Source organism: Schistocerca cancellata, chromosome 9 (assembly GCF_023864275.1).
Source record: "Schistocerca cancellata isolate TAMUIC-IGC-003103 chromosome 9, iqSchCanc2.1, whole genome shotgun sequence".
In the NCBI taxonomy this organism is placed as follows: Eukaryota; Metazoa; Arthropoda; class Insecta; order Orthoptera; family Acrididae; genus Schistocerca; species Schistocerca cancellata.
This window is the reverse complement of record NC_064634.1, coordinates 41,895,334-41,916,171: the sequence shown is the minus strand read 5'-3', so window position 1 is coordinate 41,916,171 and position 20,838 is coordinate 41,895,334. Positions and strand designations below refer to the sequence as shown.

General features: G+C 40.2%; 1 protein-coding gene across 16 annotated transcripts in view; it reads left to right on the top strand.

Moving 5' to 3' along the window:
* The first annotated feature begins 16,775 nt into the window (after positions 1-16,775).
* The window catches only part of LOC126100846 (2-oxoglutarate dehydrogenase complex component E1-like), a 199,304-nt gene continuing 195,241 nt past the window's right edge, over positions 16,776-20,838 (top strand). For all 16 annotated transcript variants that reach the window (XM_049911514.1, XM_049911515.1, XM_049911501.1 and 13 more), the window contains exons 1-2: positions 16,776-16,856; positions 17,371-17,629. In XM_049911514.1, the coding sequence (XP_049767471.1) occupies positions 17,381-17,629 (249 nt within the window). In that variant the 5' untranslated portion in view covers positions 16,776-16,856; positions 17,371-17,380. The remainder of the gene's footprint in view (positions 16,857-17,370; positions 17,630-20,838) is intronic.

Sequence of the window (20,838 nt, the reverse complement as noted above, 5' to 3'; positions counted from 1 at the left end):
TATATAGACCGAGGAAAAGGAATGAGTTTGTGCTTGACAGATCTAGAAAATGTGATAGAAAGTAAGATGATGGAAATTGTAAAACTGAAGAAGCTAAACTGAAAAGATGGGAGACTTTCAACATTTTCCTTGCGTTAGCAGGATGTGCCTGGCCTCTAGTTGAAGTAGAGAAACTGCACATGTGGCTTTGTCGTTGAAGATGAGTACATCCGTCACATCTCTCAGTTTTCCCGAATTTCCCCTAACCTTGCATCTTCAGATAAGTCCATTCATAGCAGTGGAAGCGCTTGGCCGTGAGCTCGTACTGAAGTGGCGGGTGTAGCGCTATAATGGAGATATTTGGAGGAAATCCTTAACTATTTGGCTTACAGTAAAGAGCAAACAGTTTAAACTTTTCAAGGGATTCTGTTGAATGAAACCTGTCGTTTTAATCACACCATAGCTCACTATACATTTAATATGTTGCACTATATATTAGTTACCAATACCAACTGCAACTGCTAGCAGATGACAATTTAATTACTTCTAACGCCCATACACGACCATACTATAGACCAACTTGCGATTGTGCAATCTTACCCAATCTTTTTTACGATAAATCTCAATAGCTTACGAAATCGACTATCGATATGACTATGCACTGTGGCCCTCACTCTGAGACTGTCTTTTGTAATGGCTCTGAGCACTATGGGACTTAACATCTGAAGTCATTTGTCCCCTAGAACTTAGAACTACTTAAACCTAACTAACCAAAGGACATCACACACGTCCATGCCCGAGGCAGGATTCGAACCGGCGACCATAGCAGTCGCACAGTTCCGGACTGAAGCGCCTAGAACGAAACATGCCTCCACCTTCGTTAATTGGGTTTGGATGGGAATGTTTTAATAAATCAAACGCAGAAATAATCCTTAGAATGTGATTTTTAATTACCAATATTCACTTTTCCACATAATCACCAGCAAATTGGATACATTTGTGCCAACGATGAACAAGTTTTCTGAAGCTATCACGGAATAAGTTACCACTGTTCCCGCAACCACAATCTCACTGTCTCCGGGTCATAATGGTGTACCCACGTTTCGTCTCCTGCCACAATTAAATGGAGAAAGGCGTCGCCTTCATTCTCGTAACACGAGAGGAGTTCCTGGCAAATTTCAAGTCTGTGCACTTTCATTTCAGGAGTCAGCATCTGGGGTAGCCATCGTGCACAGATCTTCTATTAGCCAAGCAAAGCAATAATGTGACCCACGCGTTCTTGTGAAATGCCGATTGTGCATGCAGTTTCTCTCTAAGTGATACAACGATCGTCCTGAATCAATCTGTCAAAATTTTGCTTGTGAAACTCGGTGGTTGCAGTCACAGGACGTCCAACTCTGTTCGTCACGCAGTTCAGATGTTCCCGCCTCAACATCTTTATAAACTTACTCGCCCAACGACGCACAGTACTCACATCAACACAATCACCATAAACTGCTTTCATTCTCTGATGAGTCTCCTTTGGGGTGACACCTTCTGCTGTCAAGAATTCAGTGACTGCACGTTGCTTAAATCGCATTGATCGACCGTCTGCCTTACACTGTAACAACACAACAATTCAATGCTAAGGCTTCCCGCCAACTGGAGCTGTAGAGAAGAGGCTACGGAACAAGCCAGTACCAGCTACATAGCAATGCTGCCAACTGTTGAAGAGTTACGAACGTGAAGGCATTACATTTCAGTCAACCCTCGTAGAATGCTGATGCTTCTAGCCCTGACCTTCGAGTACCTGCCGACAGAAGGGAGCTTCTGCGTCACTCACTTGAACCAATCACAGCCGCAGAAATTTTGTGTTGCTGTATGTACTGGAGCTCTGCATAGCCAATAGCAAGCTTCTGATGTGAGTGACGCCATGACACCAAGCCACGTCGCGTAGGTGCCACGCTGTAATCTCCATGTCATTCTGATACCATATTGTCCCTTTACGCAGAGACTAGGCTTTTCGCAGTATTGCACAATCTTGTGGAGCCTTTAAATACATATTAGCTAAGACTAAGACTTATAGACTAAGGAATTATGCATAAAGCGGAAAGCATCATGAAGCTAAGAAATGGCATGACGGACTGATTTGAAATCAGGAGTGAGACAGTGTTATTATCTTTCACTACTTTTATATACACTACTGCCCATTAAAATTGCTACACCACGAAGATGACGTGCTACAGACGCGAAATTTAACCGAAAGGAAGAAGATGCTGTGATATGCAAATGATTAGCTTTTCAGAGCATTCACACAAGGTTGGCGCCGGTGACGACACCTACAACGTGCTGACATGAGGAAAGTTTCCAACCGATTTGTCATACACAAACAGCAGTTGACAGGCGTTGCCTGGTGAAACGTTGTTGTGATGCCTCGTGTAAGGAGGAGAAATGCGTACCATCACGTTTCCCACTTTGTAGCCTATCGCGATTGCGGTTTATCGTATCGCGACATTGCTGCTCGCGTTGGTCGAGATCCAATGACTGTTAGCAGAATATGGAATCAGTGGGTTCAGGGGGGTAATACGGAACGCCGTGCTGGATACCAACTGCCTCATATCACTAGCAGTCGAGATGACAGGCATCTTATCTGCATGGCTGTAACGGATCGGGCAGCCACGTTTCGATCCCTGAGTCAACTGATGGGGACGTTTGCAAGACAACAACCATCTGCACGAACAGTTCGACGACGTTTGCACCAGCATGGACTATCAGCTCGGAGACCATGGCTGCGGTTACCCTTGACGCTGTATCACAGACAGGACCGCCTGCGATGGCATACTCAACGGCGAACCTGGGTGCATGAATGGCAAAACATCATTTTTTCGGATGAATCCAGGTTCTGTTTACAGCATCATGATGGTCGCATCCGTGTTTGGCGACATCGCGGTGAACGCACATTGGGAGCGTGTGTTCGTCATCACCATACTGGCGTATCACCCGGCGTGATGGTATGGGGTGCCATTGGTTACACGTCTCGGTCACCTCTTGTTTGCATTGACGGCACTTTGAACAGTGGACGTTACATTTCAGACGTGTTACGACCCGTGGCTCTACCATTCATTCGATCCCTTCGAAACCCTACATTTCAGCAGGACAATGCACGACCGCATGTTGCAGGTCATGTACGGACCTTTCTGGATACAGAAAATGTTCGACTGCTGCCCTGGCCAGCACATTCTCAAGATCTCTCACCAACTGAAAACGTCTGGTCAATGGTGGCCGAGCAAATGGCTCGTCACAATACGCCAGCCACTGCCCTTGATGAACTGTAGTATCGTGTTGAAGCTGCATGGGCAGCTGTACCTGTACACGCCATCCAAGCTCTGTTTGACTCAATGCCCAGGCATATCAAGGCCGTTATTACGGCCAGAGGTGGATTTTCTGGGTACTGATTTCTCAGGATCTATGCACCCAAATTGCGTGAAAATGTAATCTCATGTCAGTTCTAGTACAATATATTTGTCCAACGAATACCTGTTTATCATCTGCATTTCTTCTTGGTGTAGCAATTTTAATGGCCAGTAGTGTACTATACGTATCGAAGACTTGATAATGAAGACACTAAAGGCAGAGAAGGAAGGAGTAAGCTTCTAATGTTACTCCTTCCTTCTCTGCCTTTAGCGATCAGATGATCGATTTCATCAAATTTGATAATGACATAGTACTGCTTGCAGATAAAACAATGTCTCTTCAGAGGACGTTATCCAGACGTGAAGAAGGATTGCGAGAGTGGGGAATCTAAACCAATGGCAAGAAAACTAATGTGAGGATATTTAACTGAAGGTGAAAACAACAGTTCAAATCGAACAGGTTACACAGTAAAGATACTCAGGAAGTGTGCAAACTGATAACTGGATGAGTGAAACAGAAATAAGATCAGGAATTGGGTAGGACGTTTATTGCAAGGAAAGTATATTCTGACAACAGCAATCGAAGGTATAGTTGAAGGACTGGTTCAAATGTCTCTGAAAACTATGGAACTTAACATCTGAGGTCATCAGACCCCTAGACATAGAACTACTTAAACCTACTAACCCAAGGACATCACACACGTCCATGCCCGAGGCAGGATTCGAACCTGCGACTGTAGCAGCAGCGCGGTTACGGACTGAAACGCCTAAAACCGCTCGGCCTCAGCGGCCGGCTGAAGGACGGGGAAAAAAAAGGAAGAAAAAGAGCAAAATTTTCGGTTGAAGTGAAAAGAGTGAGATACCAGTTTACGAAGCAGCTGTACTGGAACAGGATCAGCTGGAGAGAGTAATGGTAACAGGAGTCTGTCCATTGGCGAACACGTTATGATGATGATACTGACGATGACGAGAATGATGATGAAACAACAACATTTTAGCATGATTACAACGACAGCGTCAATTATTGAACATCTGTTTTCAACTTTGAACATTAGAGTGTACTATTATTTACACTCATGAAAAATGAATATCCAAAGGCAACATTCACACATTATTTTTATTCACATTCTACGTTAAGTTGTTGTTGTGGCCTTCGGTGTGAAGACCAGTTTGATGCAGCTGTCCGCGCTATTGTTTCCAGTGCGAACTTCGTTATCACACCGTAAATAATGCAACTTACATCCATTTGCACCTATTCGCTATAAAGCGGTTATTTGTGTTGTTGCCCCAGATTATAATTAGACAAAATATTTGTCAGGATTTGTAAGCGGTGGGTCCTTGAGGTACGGCAATACGCGAACACCGAGAAGTAAATTTAAACAGTTTTATTAACAAAAGCTGATTATAAAACGTGCACACTACGCGCATCCATCATCACTGGGTATGACAGCCTAATTACGGTCGTATCGAAAGGCTAGAAACTCCCTTAGAAAAATTATGAATGACTGTGCTGGTAAATTTCTACGTTATTTGATTTTCAAACTGTTGAGCAAAACTCAACGTACTCAAACAGTTTTCTCTTTATTTGTTCTGATCATCACTAAACTGACACACAATATTTTTAGCGCAACGCGATCTGACTTTCAATAATCCCTACAAAAGAATGGCCATGACTCACAATAACCTATACCTTTCATGAATTACTTACCTCACAAAAATCTTCGTTACTCGAACTACTGCAATACAGCGAGCGCCAATACTGCCAGCTAAATAAAAGATTCTAACTACTGAAGGCACCAACTACTGATAGGCATAGTTAGCAAATGAAAGATTTTGATAAAGAACAAACAATGTATTTACATTAATAACGTTCAAAAGTCATCATATCAATTCATGACATCCATCTTTACAAATTTCCTTTTTCTGGCGGACACCCGTCCAGATTGTCTACTTATAGTGACCTCTCAAAACACTGGTGTTTCTCTCTCCACATCCACCACTGCTGGCGACTCACCTCCAACTGCCCAACGCTACACAAGCGAATATTTCAACAATTAGTCTAACCAGCCACAGACTGCACACAGCACAGTCAGTGATTTTCATACAGACCGCTACGTGGCGTTACCAACATAAAAACCTAAACAGCCTACAAAATGTAAGTGGTGGATGTGGAGAGAAAAATACCAGAGTTTTGAGAGATCACTATAAGCAGACGATCTGGACGTGTGTCCGCCAGAAAAAGGAAATTTGTAAAGATGGATGTCATGAATTGATATGATGACTTTTGAACATCATTAAGGTAAATACATTGTTTGTTCTCCATCAAAATCTTTCATTTGCTAACTATGCCTATCAGTAGTTAGTGCCTTCAGTAGTTAGAATCTTTTATTTAGCTGGCAGTATTGGCGCTCGTTGTATTGCAGTAGTTCGAGTAACAACGATTTTTGTGAGGTAAGTGATTCATGAAAGGTGTTAGTCAGGGCCATTCTTTTGTAGGGATTATTGAAAGTCAGATTGCGTTGCGCTAAAAATATTGTGTGTCAGTTTAGTGATGATCAGAATAAGTAAAGAGAAAACTGTTTGAGTACGTTGAGTTCTGCTCAGCTGTTTGAAATTCAAATAACGTAGAAGTTTACCAGCACAGTCATTCATGATTTTTCTAAGGGGACGTTTCAGGCTCTATGGTCAGTTAAGGGAAAAGACATATTCATGCCCGATGCCACGCTAGTTAATATGGCGTGCTGCGGATGGAGGCCGGTCGCTTTCTCTCTCGTCGCAATGCGGCCGGACACACGTGTACTGATCAAGCAAATTGTCAGCATTCCAGACAGGTCGGCTGGCGAGCGGGTGTTACGTACCGTACGGCCGCATGCAACCTGTAGACCCTTAAAACACTATATTTATGCTTTGGTGTCCCTCTGCAATTTTTAGCCCTAACACTTATGTCCATTAACACATTGGCGATTCCCTGATCCCTCAGGATGAGTCCTATCAGTCAATTCCTTTGGTCAGTTTGTGCTGTTAATTGATTTTCTCCTCAATTCGATTCAGTATCTCTGCACTACTTTTTCGATCTACCAATCTAATATGCAACATCCTTCTGTAGGAGCACATTTCAAAAGCTTGTATTCTCCTTTTGTCTGAACTGTTTATAGCCCACGTTTCACACATCGAGCGAGGTGACGCGATAATCAACACACTGGACTCGCATTCAGGAGGACGACAGTTCAAACCCACATCCGGCCTTCCTGATTTAGGCTTTCCACCAGTTCCCTAAGTCGCTCCAGGCAAATTCCGGGATGGTTCCTCTGAAAGGGCATGGCCGACTTCCTTCACCCTCCTTCCCTAATTTGATGGGAGCGAGACTTTGCTGTTTGGTCACCTCCACCAAATCAACCAACTGTTCCACTTCCACACATGACTTCACTCTACGCAAGTACTTTCACAGAGATTTTTAACAGTTAAATTTATATTGGACTCTAACAATTTTCTCTTTTCCAGAAAAGCTTTTCTTGCTGTTGCCTGTCTGCAATTTATATCCTCTCTGTTTTGGCCATTGTGAGACATTTTGTTGCCGAAATATAGAACATTACCTACTATTTTCAGTGACTCTAGAAATTTGACTCTAGAGATCTTATAGTAGACATATACATGACAGGTACCTCCTCAGGTAACAACAACGTAAGAAAGTGTTGGAAAATATGTTCAAACTCACATATGCATATACATACACTTACTTATTTCACATAAAATAAGATTGTAATTCTCAAGTAACAGATAAACAAAAAGAAATGGAAATGGTGTACTAGATTAAAGGCAATACGGAAGATAATGGCCTAAATACAGAGAAAACTAGAAAATTTTAACAATTTCTTATTTAAATCTTGTCAAGAAGATCCCAGTACATAAGAAAAGATATATTTATCGTTGCAGATCTATTATCTTATTTATTTCATATTATGTATTTTTTGTATGTCTATATTTTATATTTTTCAAACAATGGAAAATACAGATGGAATGTAACAGTATTATGAGAAGGAAAGTTGTTACTCACCATATAGCAGAGATGCTGAGTCGCAGATAGGCACAACAAAAAGACTCTCACAATTATAGCTTTCGGCCGTTAAAGCCTTCCTCAACAAAGAGACTCTCACAATTATAGCTTTCGGCATTTAAGGCCTTCTTCAACAATAGACAGATGTACGCACGCACACACACACACACACACACACACACACACACACACACACACACAACTCACACAAGACTACAGTCTCAGGCAACTGAAACCACATCAGTTTCAGCTGGCACAGTGTAGCCAGGTTTCCTAACAGAGTAAACCTGATACAAATCCTGGTCCTCCATGTTGCGAATTGAGCATGGGACACGTAACCCCATACTTTTAAGAAAAAGACAGTATCGAAAACTCAACAGAAGCCTAGGATACTGGATGGAAAATACATATATCTGCCCTGGCACAGGAAACATATAAAGGAATTGACAACAGCGACATGGAATTTGAGGACAGTGCTGCAGCCTGGAAAAATGAATGAAATAGCCAACGAAATCTTAAAATTTACATATGATGTTGTAGGGCTACAGGAAACAAGATTGCAAGTAAATAGACAGGTCTACAAACCCGAGCTCTCATTAGTATATACTGGCCCAGAGCAAAAATCTGTCAATTTAAGCTAGGGAAAGTTTATTAAAACACTACCAAACAGCATCAAAAGCCTGACAGATAGCCAACAAACATTTAAAAATAAATTAAAAGAATTTCTATATGACAACTCCTTCTACTCATTGGCTGAATTTTTAGATATAAATTAAGGGAAAAAAAACAGAAAAAACAAATTAAATATTAGTGTCATGCAATATTTTCTGTAATGTAATATCTTGTACAGACATCATTTATTAACCTGACACGTTCCACATCATTACGAAGTGTCGTATTCATGATCTATGGAACAAGTATTAATCTAATCTAATCTAATCTTAATTTACTGCTGAAAGACGTGCAGACTTAAATAAGAGAGAAATTTTAGGAACCTATCAATAGTAAATGAATGTGCACCTACGGAAGAAAAGGATAGTATTGTTAAAAGAGTAGTTCTATGAAAACCTGGAAAAGTATGTTGCAGGGTATCTAAGTACACTGGAGGGCCGAGCAAAACTGTACACCTGCCTAATACCGTGTATGGCCCCCACGAGCACGCAGAAGTGCCGCAACACGACGTGCCATGGACGCTGCAAGGCAGCCCAGATATGCTCAATAATATTCATGTATGGTGCGTTTGGTGGCCAGCGGAAGTGCTTGAACTCGGAAGAGTGTTCCTGGAACCACTCTGTAGCAATTCTGGACGTGTGGAGTGTCGCATTGTGCTGTTGGAATCGACCAAGTCCGTTGGAATTCACAATGGACACGAATTGATGCATTAGACCTATGAGGTGACCCGTATCACTCTATCTGCACACGCCCCACACCATTACAGAGCCTCCATCAGCTTGAACAGTCACCTGCTGACATGCAGGGTCCACGGATTCGTGAGGTTGTCTCCATACCCGTACATGTTCATCTGCTCGATACAATTTGAAACGAGAGTCGTCCGACCAGGTGTAACAACACCAACGCTATACTATTGCACATATAATAAATTTTTTCTTCTGAATTTCGATAAATTAATGTAATCGATGTTCTGATTTCATTTCTTTTTTGTTTCATGCCATTATGTTAAAGAAACTATAAACAATTTTCGATGTGAATATTAATGTTTATGTCAAATTTCAAGCAATGTTATAATAGAAGTGAAGTGTAACTAATGTTGGAACTATTGTAAGATGTTAAAGTTGTAATTGTGTGCCTGGTCCATACGTAGGCAATGTATTAGGATATGTAGAATGCAAAACCTTTGGTGAATACCCTGTCTGTAGGGGAGCGGTAAAAGGTGGAGGCAGGTGAGCGCGGGAAAATGCACACGGGCGCTGTACGGCATAACGGGCTCAGCAGTAGTAGTCGGAGTTGGGCATCGGTCTGAGAAACACGTCTTGGATCGAGGAGGCTATCCTGGAAAACGTGATTTCGTTGAGCCTCGGATGCGCCGTTTCCGACGCTTATACAGCATGGCAATATTACATAGGCACTAAAAGGAAAAGTATTGCGACGCTATGAAGAAGTAAAGTGCCAATATTTCAAGAGCCATTGCTGTGATTGTATGTGTGCTCCGTGCCTCGCCATCTCGCCGCCTGCCCACCGCCTCATCGATACGAACAGGCTGAAACTTTTGGTACTGTATTCGTGTGGACCAGTGTTACTTTTGTTACATACTGTTTAATAACAACTTAAATTTTATCAGAACTGTCCTATCATTTAATTATCCTCACAACTAACCTAGACAGGGTCCTTTCCACATGTTGTGCAATCCGAGTGTCCCGAGATGAAGATTTAAAGTTTATGTTAATAATAATTACCTGCAGACCTATCTATGTTAGAATGATGTTTAAAGAACTTTGTTGTTAATGAATACATAGATAAATAACATAGGTCTGACAAAGTTGGAAGATAATGTTGAAATTGGTTTAGTAATAAAGTTTAATTAATTTGAGACAAAAATAATGGTAGTTAAATGAGCAGGAAATAAGACAAAAAGAGTAGTAACTCATATATTGGAAATCTTGAATGCTTAATGCTTCCAATAATCAAAAATTTCAATACAGTGATCAGAACAGTTTCAGGGTCTCCCCCCCCCCCCCGCCACTTCTTTTCTTTTCTATTCATTTGAATTCTGAAGTGTACTGAACTGATTTGACCAGCAAAGTTAAAGTCAAGATAAAACCAAAATTTATCAGTGTTTTACCCTTTTTAAATTTGACATTGTATGTGTGTTTCGAAAGTGCTATTGCTAGGGTAACCTATGCCCGATTTCAATCAGATCAATAGACAATACGAAGTTTGTAGTAAACATTATAGTGTATTGTGTATTTATGGCTTGTCCATATTAGTACAGAAAGTGAAAATATTAGTTCAGTAGATTTTCTGGTTCTAAAATTTACCATATAATGCAGTGTTACTACGTGTGGTTATGCTTGAACGTACATCCACTTGTACAGGGAAGAAACTCAGTTAATGCCTAATTAGGCTGGCAACCGTATTATTAACAATTGGTAGCATCTGCTGTGTTGTTTCTTGTCCATCCTAACGTGTAGTTGCACTTCAGACTTGTTTGACGTATCATTGTTGTTACTGAGTGGGTGTAAGTCTGATTTTGCCTCCATTCAGGTACACGCGGTCAACATATATACCAAAATCCTTTCTTATAAGGTGAAGCCCGTCAACTTACCATAGTACAGGCTTTAAAGAGTATCGTGCGCCCGAGCGTAGTGTTACACAGGCAACATGTTTCCGGTCATCATCAGTCCATGTCGGCGTTGAGGGCCCAGGCGAGGCATAAAGCTTTGCGTCGTGCAGTCAGCAAGGGTACACGAGTGGGTCCTCGGCTCCGAAAGCCCATATCGAAGATGTTTCGTTGAACGGTTCTCACGCTGACAGTTGATGACGGCACAACAATGAAATCTGCAGCAATCTGCGGAAGGGCTGCACTTGTCACGCTGAACGATTCTCTTCAGTCGTCGTTGGTCCCGTTCTTGCAAGATCTTTTTCCGGCCGTAGCGATGTAAGAAATTTGATGTTTTATCGGATTCCTGACGTTCACGGTACGCTCATGAAATGGTCGTACAGGAAGATCCGCACTTCATCGCTACCTCGGAGATGCTGTTTCCCCACGCTCGTGCGCCGACTATAACACAACGTTCAAACTCACCTGTCTTGATAACCTGTCATTTTAACAGCCGTAACCAATCTAACAACTGCGCCAGGCACGTGTCGTCCGCAGCGCCGTATTCTGCCTGTTTACATATCTCTGTATTTGAATACGCATGCCTGTATCAGTTGCTTTGGGCCTTCAGTTCGTGGTAGGCGATATTAATGCAAAAATAGGGAGGAATGAGCATCAACATGGAGTTACTGGAAAATACTCGTTACACGAAAAAAGCAATGAGAACGGAGCTCTACTACACTGCCAATTGGCAGTACAGAATAATATGATAATGAAGAGCACTTGCTTCCCTCACAAAATAATTCATCTGGTTACATGTAAGTCTGCAGTCAATGAAATAGTTAACCAGATTGGCCGTATCATTAATGTCCGCCACTCTACCTTAGTTATATAAGTACGGAACTGCAGAGGACAAAACTGTAATTCAGATCGCATTGTGGAAAAATTAGTCTAAATAGAGAGAAACTATTGGTAGCACCTTGCAACAGGACAGAAAAGAGGGTATCTGAAATACACGCAAACTTCCTTATGAAATAAAAAAATCCAGCTAACACTAAATAGGAATTTGAGTAGTGAAGAGTCACCAGGATAAATAGGTGAAAATGGAGCATGATTGAAAAAAAAAAAAAACAGTTAAAGATGCTGCATAAGAAATAATAGGCGTGAGAAGAAACAGAATAATACAGAAATGGTTTGATACAGATTGCACATGAGCTGTAGAAGTAAAGAATAGAGCAAGAACGAGATTGTTGCAAACATAAACCATAAGTCGTGTGGAACAATATAGAGTATTAAGGGGAAGAGCTAACAGATTGTCCAAGAGAAACTTAAGGGGCTCCGGAAAGGCTCAAAATCATGAAAAGTTCAATTTTTACTTTTTTGCGTTTTCTGAATCTGCAGACTATTACCTTTTAATAGATATATAATTTATTCAATTCCGAAGACTAAAACAATTTTTAAATTTTTTTTGAAATGTGTTCTACATGGGCGCGACCCACTGTGGCGCTGTTAAACTGCTGTCAAATGGTGTTATTATTAACGTCCGTGTTCATCAGGTACATTTTAGTGATGTGAGATAAAGTATGTGTTGTGGCTAACCTGTGATGGTTCAATATACATCGCTGGTGTGATTGTCGATTGTTTCATTTTTATTTACTCTGTCGTTATCTCGAAAATATTCGTAATTAGTTCTGTTTCTTGTGTCTCTGTTTTGTTGAAGTATAATAATGAGTAAAAGTAATAGCTGTTGCGACTTTCAATGATGGCAACATTGTAAGGTGCAAGGTATTAGGTTCTAACATGGTACGAGCGATGCTTGCTTTAGACAAGGAACGCCTTCGGGCTGCAGACAGGGCTGTAAAGAGTCTAGAAATACAAGCAAGAGTAAACAGGAGGAGGAACAAGAGGAAGCTGGAGGAGGAGTTTGCAGAGGATGAAGATAATCCATCCTATGGACCTGGAATGCACTAAAAAGTTAATCCAATCTTTGTCGCTCGATTCCCAAAACTTTTATTTTCTCATACTAATTACATGTTTTCTAAGGATCTTCCAAACATATTTGTTTCAAACTTTCAGTAAATGTTACACAGTACCTTCTGCATAATTTAACACAGCCTTTTTCCAAAAAACTGTATATTTTTGAATATATAAATAAAAAATTGCAAAAAAATGTTGTGAATTTTCATTACAATTGAAAAAAAATCATCTTTAATAACTGAACTAAAATTTTGTAAAATCCCTGTGTTAAGTTGTAGCCCATATTCCAATAAATAATCTGTAAAAAGTTCAACTTCCTACCTCAAATACTTTGTGAGGAAAGATGTAATTTATAAGCGTTATTTTAACATTGCAAGTATAGGGCGTTCCGGAGCCCCTTAAGAGAGTTGACTAAGAATATAGATGGATGGGAATAATTCATTTGCTTTGCTCCTTCGTCCCACTTGGACGCGGGGTCGGCCTTGTTAGTATGGATTTGGCGATGTTAAAGTCAAAGGGTGGCCGGATGCCTTTCCTGTCGCCACCCCGTGCGCCCTGGGGTGGAATCAGTGTACCCCAGCTGTCTGCGTACAGTGTAAGCCATCAAATAGTGCAAACGTTTTCAAATGTCTGCGAGTCATATAACTAAAGTGGGCCGTGGGGACCAGCCCGGTATTCACCTAGCCTAAAAACCACAACCAGGCTGGCCGATACACACCGGCCGTCGTCGGTAATCCGGCAGGCGGATTCGATCCGGGGCCGGCGCGGCAACCCGAGTCCAGGAAGCAGCGCATTAGGGCCCTCGGCAGGTAATATGCATGGATGGGAATACTAGAATTATACGTGACACTGCGCATGTAATGTGCACAAGTTGGGAATTTGGGTGCGACGGAAAGCGTGTGCGGATAGCCGAGTCGGTTAGGGCGACCGCTTGCTTGATGCGGGAAATCTGGATTCCACCCCCGCCCACCACGAATTTTCACTCGTCGTCGTTGAATTAGTTTTGATGCCAGATCGCGACTAATGTCGGAGTTCAATTTCGTCATATATACGGCTGCAAAAGACAGTAGTAACCTTCGTGGACTTCACAAAGGCATATGACTCCATCGACAGACAGACTCTTTGTTAGGATCGTGAAGAACAGAGGACCTGATGGAACTACACAAGAACTCATAAAAGAAATTCTGACAGACACAAAAGCAATGATGAGATTCAGAGGAGCAATGTCAAAAGAATTTGAGATCAAGACTGGTGGTAAACAGGGAGATGGATTGTCACCATTGTTGTTCAGTATAGCACTGGACGAAGTGATCAGGCAGTGGAGAGCAATAAACGAGGAAATGGGAATACCAAAGACCCATGTGGGGGACAAAAAGGACAACAGGGCTCAAGTGGACTGCCTAGCCTTTGCAGATGGCAAGGCAATAGTAAGTGAGACGGAAGAAGACGCAAAGACACAACTCGACAACTTAAGTAAGGTAGCCAGAAAGGTGGGACTGAGGATCGCCTATGACAAAGACATTTAACATCACTGCAGACTAGGAAACACCGGAAAGCACTGTGCAAATGGTGGACAAATTTAAATACCTGGGAGAATTTATAACAGGAAGGAACAGGAGCAAGGAGGGAATAACAGAGAGGATAAAGAAGATGAGGTCAGCCTTCTGCATGACGAGAGAGATATACAATAAGAAGAATATGTTCACAGAGGCAAAGATAAGCCACTACAAGGCAACAGTGAGGTATGCAGTATTATATGCTGTTGAGACGATGACACTAGGAAGAAATGGGGCAGAACAACTAGAGAAAGAAGAGAGAAAAATACTAGGTCCCAAAAGAGGTGGAGAGAGGTGGACGCGAAGACCTAGGGAAGAATTGTACCGGAACATGAGAACAATATCCGGGGAAATCAGACTCAAAAGGGCAAGGTTTGCTGGGCATGTATTTAGGATTAGTATGGACAGAATTACGAAGAGAGTGTGGGAAACAACAGGGAGGACAAGGGGAAAGACAGGAACCAAGTGGATTGTTGAACTTCGGAGGGACTGGTTGGAATTGGGGATCAAGGTCGAAGGAAAGGAAAATTGGAGGAACAAATATACACCGACAAATATGCCGGAATCAATGACAGAGAAGAATACAGGAAAAGGTTAGAATGTCACCAGTGGAGCCGCCAGGAGAAACGGAAACTGAAGATCTCGGAAGAAGAGCGGGAGAGAAGAAGAGAAAGAATGAAGAGGTTCTGGGAGAAGAATAGGAAAATGCAGTCCAAGAAAGGGCTACCCGTGGTCCTACAGAGGCCGTAACGCAAAAAGAAGAAGAAGATACGGCTGCAGAATCATGAACGGTGACAGACACCAAACATATAAAAAAAAGAACTAAGAAGAAGTTGCAAGAACTAGAAAAGCTAAGGAAACATATTGAAATAAGAAAATTCTAATAAGGAAACTGCACATGCTAATATCAGACATATGAGAAACAGAAACCATGCAGGATAACTGAAAAGAAATGGAATAGGAATCCCTGTGTATAACAAAGCCGATAGTACAGCGTGTGAAAGCTACAGAGGTATGATACTACTAAGTACAGCTTATAAGATCTTCACAAGTATATTAAATGAAAGGATACAAAAGTGCTCATAAGAATACTTGGGAAATATCACCGTGGTTTTCTACCAGACAGAGAAACAACTGATCAAATATTTGTAATCAGACAAATGATGGAAAGGTTCTTTGAACATGATGTAGATCCGCACTTACTATTGTCGATACCGAACAAGCCTTTGACACCATAAATCGGCAGGAATTAAACACTGTGCTGTGAGAAGTTGCTATATGTGCTAAAGTAATAAATATAATCTGAATGCCAAAAACAGAGACTAGAGCAAAAATAAAGATATTCAGTAGCCCAAGTGAAAGCTTTGTCTTTAACAAAGGAGTGAAGCCAGGTGACAAGACTCTCCACTGTCAGTTGTATGAAGAAAACTTCATAACCCTCTGAAGAAGAGCACTAAGTACTTGAAATTCTTTTACGCACTGGTCATAGTTCGCCACCGATTTTAGGGCCGATATTAGGAGTCCGTTTCCAGCTGCTCCGTGCATTCGAATCAATTACCGTACTCAAGCAAAATGAGCGCAAATGTCGTCGTCATGTATATCACTACGATTAATCATGTAAATTGTACCATTATTTTGATGATTAGTGATGTATTCTGTAAATACCGGTATATACGTACTGCGGCGTCAAATATGTATAGTGTTCTCGCTAATGTAAAGTTCTCCTCAAGATTTGACCCGTAAGTGACTGATTAATTCAACTTCGTCGCTTCAGTCATACACAGTTAAACAGCTGATCTGTAATGAGAGAAAAGAACTTTAGCCTTTCAACTAATGTCCTTTAAGTTTCATGTGGAACCGAAACGACTCACTCGTTTTAAACGTGTCTTTTCTAAGTAATACAGTAATAATCACTTTTAACTGTCGTTAGTTACCGTACGTCACTTTGCGAAAAGAAAAGAAGAGTTTAAACCTATACTACAGTATCTATAACGATTTCTATAGAAATAATCAGCATCCAGTTGTATAAAGGAAACTTTATAGCCTTCTGAAGAAGAGCACTAAATACTTGAAACCGGTTAAGGAAATAAAATTTCTTTCTATGCAGCTGGTTGCTGATTATTTCGATAAATACCGGCACAATTGCTGAAGACAGATAAAATACTAAACATGAAGACTTTCTTCATATTTTCCTAACATATTTTTTTTATTTAACGCTGTTAATTATATGGCGAAAGCTATATTGTGTGCCACAAGGCTATTGTACGTTTTTCGCACCTTCTAAAACACGCTTAATTACGCTGAGAGTGGAGTTCTAATTATCAAAGCCAGCGTCACCAACATTGCAAGCACAAAGTTTTACCGTTGTGACAAATATACCAGTTTACGAATCTTTATGTTATTGTAATATTTTATAAACTGTTCCTGTTTTTATTTGCCGTTTTCAATAGTAAAATTATTCTTTTTACTTGATAATTTGTATCCATAAACAAATGCAAAGTTGAAAAGTGACACAACTCAATACTGCACTGTTTAGGTTGCCTAGCCTGAGGTGCTACAAATGGTAGCTGGTGGTGAGTTGCGGTGAGGTTCGTGCGGAGATAACACCTAGGAAAATTAAGGTAAAAATACGTAATGGGAGAACGTTTGGACAAGTTTCAGTTCTGAACCACTTTCTAAGGCTCTTGTGTTCTTTTTACCTCAATTTTGTAACAGTTCGCTAATACACTAAAGTTATAAGTTGCGCAAGAGGTTGCGCCAATTTTATCGATCGTAACAACACAAGTATACCAGTACAATTGTTATAACAACATTTACTTTGAAGTGCGTGTGAAATTTTGCGATGGACAAGTGATAAAGAACTTGTGGTAAAGAGTGAAATAGTAAGCTAAGAGTCAGTGTATCAAGATTTTCGTAAGTCAATGTCATCTATTTATATATCACAGTTGATTCGTAAAATACTGTGTTTTTGACTTGGGAGTAGTGCTTAATGCTATTCGTCCGTGTTATTGTGGAGGAATTGGATTAGAGACCCTCGGGTACCCGTAGGGTAACTCCCCAAACGCGTCGCTGTAATTTGTGTTACTATTTCCCCGTACTCGAAAATCATAACATTTCCGGTTTTGCGTGTTACAGGCAACCCAAGATGCATCGTGCAAGATCAGTATTAACAAATCTGTTACCACTTACACCATTAATTCCACACGCTGCAGGACCTGAAAGATTTGCAGCATGGTTATTGCGATCAGGAAGTGCCACCACCTCACTGTCAGTTACCAGTACCCGAAATTACAGCGCATCTGTAGCAGCAGAACCTTTTCTCAATGGCAGTTCGTCGGCATATGTGGAAGAAATGTACAATGCTTGGTTGGCTGACCCAAAAAGTGTTCATGTGGTGAGTAATACCATTTAATTTTCAGATTAAAGAAGTTCGATTTTATTTATTGTATTACCCGTCTATATTCACCTCTCTTGTAGTCTGGAAACAATTTTATATTAAGAAACGCTACCCTTATTTCAGAATATTTTGTGTTAAAGTTCATCCAGCACAGTCGTACTAACATTATCTGAGACCCTCATTTCATTCTGTTCTATTTCCTGCAATTTTCGTGCTTCATGTCTTGTTAATCAAGATGGGGGGGCAGCATTACATTTTGACAATTACTGTTCTCTTCGCATGTGCTTACAGCTGTTCTTTCTACTATGTAATTTTCTCAGACGAAAGTGTTGTTGATACTTCTAATCTTTAGTGACACATGGACTTGGTGGGTTTTACTCCTGCATCTGTAGCCCTCTATTAGTTGTTTTTATTGTGTTATCTTATTGTATTGATTGATTTGAAATAGTTGCAGACTATTTTATGTTGAATAACTGTCAGCCAGCTTAGTTTTTTAATCGTATAAAAATTATATTTTTTAATTTAATTAAGCTCTGTTGCCTTTTTGTGATCAGCATTTAAAATTGATCTTTTTTTCATAAGTTTATCAGTCTTATTCTTCAAAGTTCAAGGAAATCTTCTTGTTACATATGTGCTGGTAGAAAGGCAGCATTGTCTGTTTTATTTCTGGCAAATATTACTATTTGCTTTTAGTCTGTTTCCTGGTTGTAGGTACTTGCACACTTTAGTTATTAGCATAGCTTTATTACCCTGAGCTCACATTCTTTTTAATCTCCACTTCCACATTGTCTACTGTCACAGTAATTACCTATGGTTGTGTGGTGTCTCCATGGCTGTTTCAGTAAACCTTCACCTGTGAGTGAAGTAAAAGAAACTTCTTGAATGTTATAGCAAACTGGGCTGAAATGTGATGATGTATCTCCTGTTTGAACTCTTGGGTGTGGTGACAGGCTGTGATCTGTAGCATAGCCCAAGGTCTAAGTTAGAGTGAAAGAATGATTTGGTTGTGGGTTGAAGCCAACAGAAGTGAATGCCAAGTGAAGGTTGTAGTAACAGGTTGACCTTTCATGTAAACTAATGTGTTTAGTTTATGTGTAATTGCAATTTGCCTTATTTAATGCAATTTTCATTATAACAACCAAAACTGTAAGGTAAATTCAGGAAACACGTATTACATAGGGGTCCACTCTCCAATGACTATTTTGAGGATATATCATAAATAAGCTAAAAAGTAAGCAAGGGGGTCCACTGCATAACATTAACCACGAAATATTGCAGAAAGTTATAGTTTACTTTAGTTACTGATAGGTCTACTTGTGGTTATTTCACAGTTCCCTATTTTGTTTAAATTACTCTGTGGTTTTAATACAGTTACTGCTTTCCTTCTTGGCAGTAATAGTGAATAGTGTACCTGTATTGAGCTTTATGACATTACCATTTCATCTGCCATGCCTTGGTTTCAAATTTAGGCTACTGGTCACTGCTTTTCCAGTGTTATTTGGTAGGAAACTTGATTGACATCCAGCACATCTCTTTTATCTCTGAATTACAAGCTGACTGCAGATGCACTTGTAGTTTGTGTCCTTATATTCTCAATACATATTTGTGACTGTCTTGTTGCCATTATTGGGGTCTAGGGATCAAGGTGAACAATCCATATTATCTTTGAAGTATGACATTATATGTTACCTGGATGGCATTTGGGGAAAAAAAATTGTATATTTCCAATGTAGATGTCAGTTGTGTGTGTTGTTTACAATATCTCATTTGGTTCTTGTTGGTGGTTGTTTAGATTGCCTTGTTTTGTAGACATTTATAGGTCTAGTGGAGACAGCAATCCATTGAGTAGGGAGATAATATTTTGTATTGTGTTCTGGGTTACAAGCAAGTAGCATTTTAATTTTTTAAAAAAGTCTGAGGTGATTGAACTGAAATATAGTGTAGTGTCAGGCATGGCTGTTGAAAGGCAGCATTTGTTTGAACTTTGGTGGTGCGAGTGAATATGCTGTCATTGCCTTATTCATTCCATTGTTAGAATCCTTGTTTTCCTGTGTGGTCTGACATTTTCAAGTTATTAATACTAAGGCATTAGTAACAACCACAGCCCCTTGAAGATTCACTTAGTTTGTCCATGCTATAGACTGTATCAGTCTGTGTGCATGCTACTGCTGTCTTTAATCTCATGAACTGGCCATGCTGGATAGTTTTCCTATCATTAATTTACACTGAACCTTTTTAAAAATTGTGACTAGTGTTATCACATAAAGTGTCTGCCTGTTTTAATATTGGATTAAAGTGATTTAATTATGTCACAGTTCCTTAGCTCTTGTCTTGTGTCAGTGTTTTTATCTTAACCCATGGCTGTCTCCACTGTTACAGGTCGTTACTTAATTTCAGTGGATTTTGTTCTGTGATGTGCACTGCATCAGCTAATTTTATCTTTCAATATTTTTACTGTCGTATAAGACTATGTTTATCAGATTTTGAGCTTTTAGTGTCCCTGATATCACTCACGAAAGATTGTAGACCATCCTGGGTGTTCTGTTTGATCTGTACAGTTACATCTATGTAGCCTGTTCTATGTGACTACATTAAGATTCTGCCTTGTTTTCTGATTTCATTTAATTAAAATTTGTTCTTCCATTAGTCATATTTTACATCTAGTGAATGATCCATACACCTGTGAATACTTTGAAGTGTGGTGTCAAATATCAAGTAATCTGCAATGTATTTGTTATGTGAGAGCCATCATAGACATCTGATTTTTGTGGTTGGTTTGTATTTTGTAACATGTTGGTTTTGCATAAATGGAGTATAAAATTTATTAGGCATTGTCATTCTTGATCCTGTTGCTAATAGTGGAATTTGTCATGTTAGTCCCCTTTCTTCTGCCACAGATTCAGAAAGAGGAAACTGTTAGTTTCCACATTTCAGTCTCTGTTATGAGTGTATGCAGTGACAAAAAGAATCAATGGATGTTTTGAAACCTTGCAGCTTGTTTGGGTAAAATGAAATGTGTTAACTGTGGGAACCCAGCAGATCTTAAACCTAGGACTAGTAGTGGTTTAATGAAGTGTTGCTGGCACAATCACTTGTGATCAGTTAGGAAGGATACCTACATGGTTTGAGATATTTAAATTTAATTTTGAATTTTGTTTAAAGCAGTGTGTGTGATTTTTGTGTGTTATAAGGTGGGTCTCTGTGAG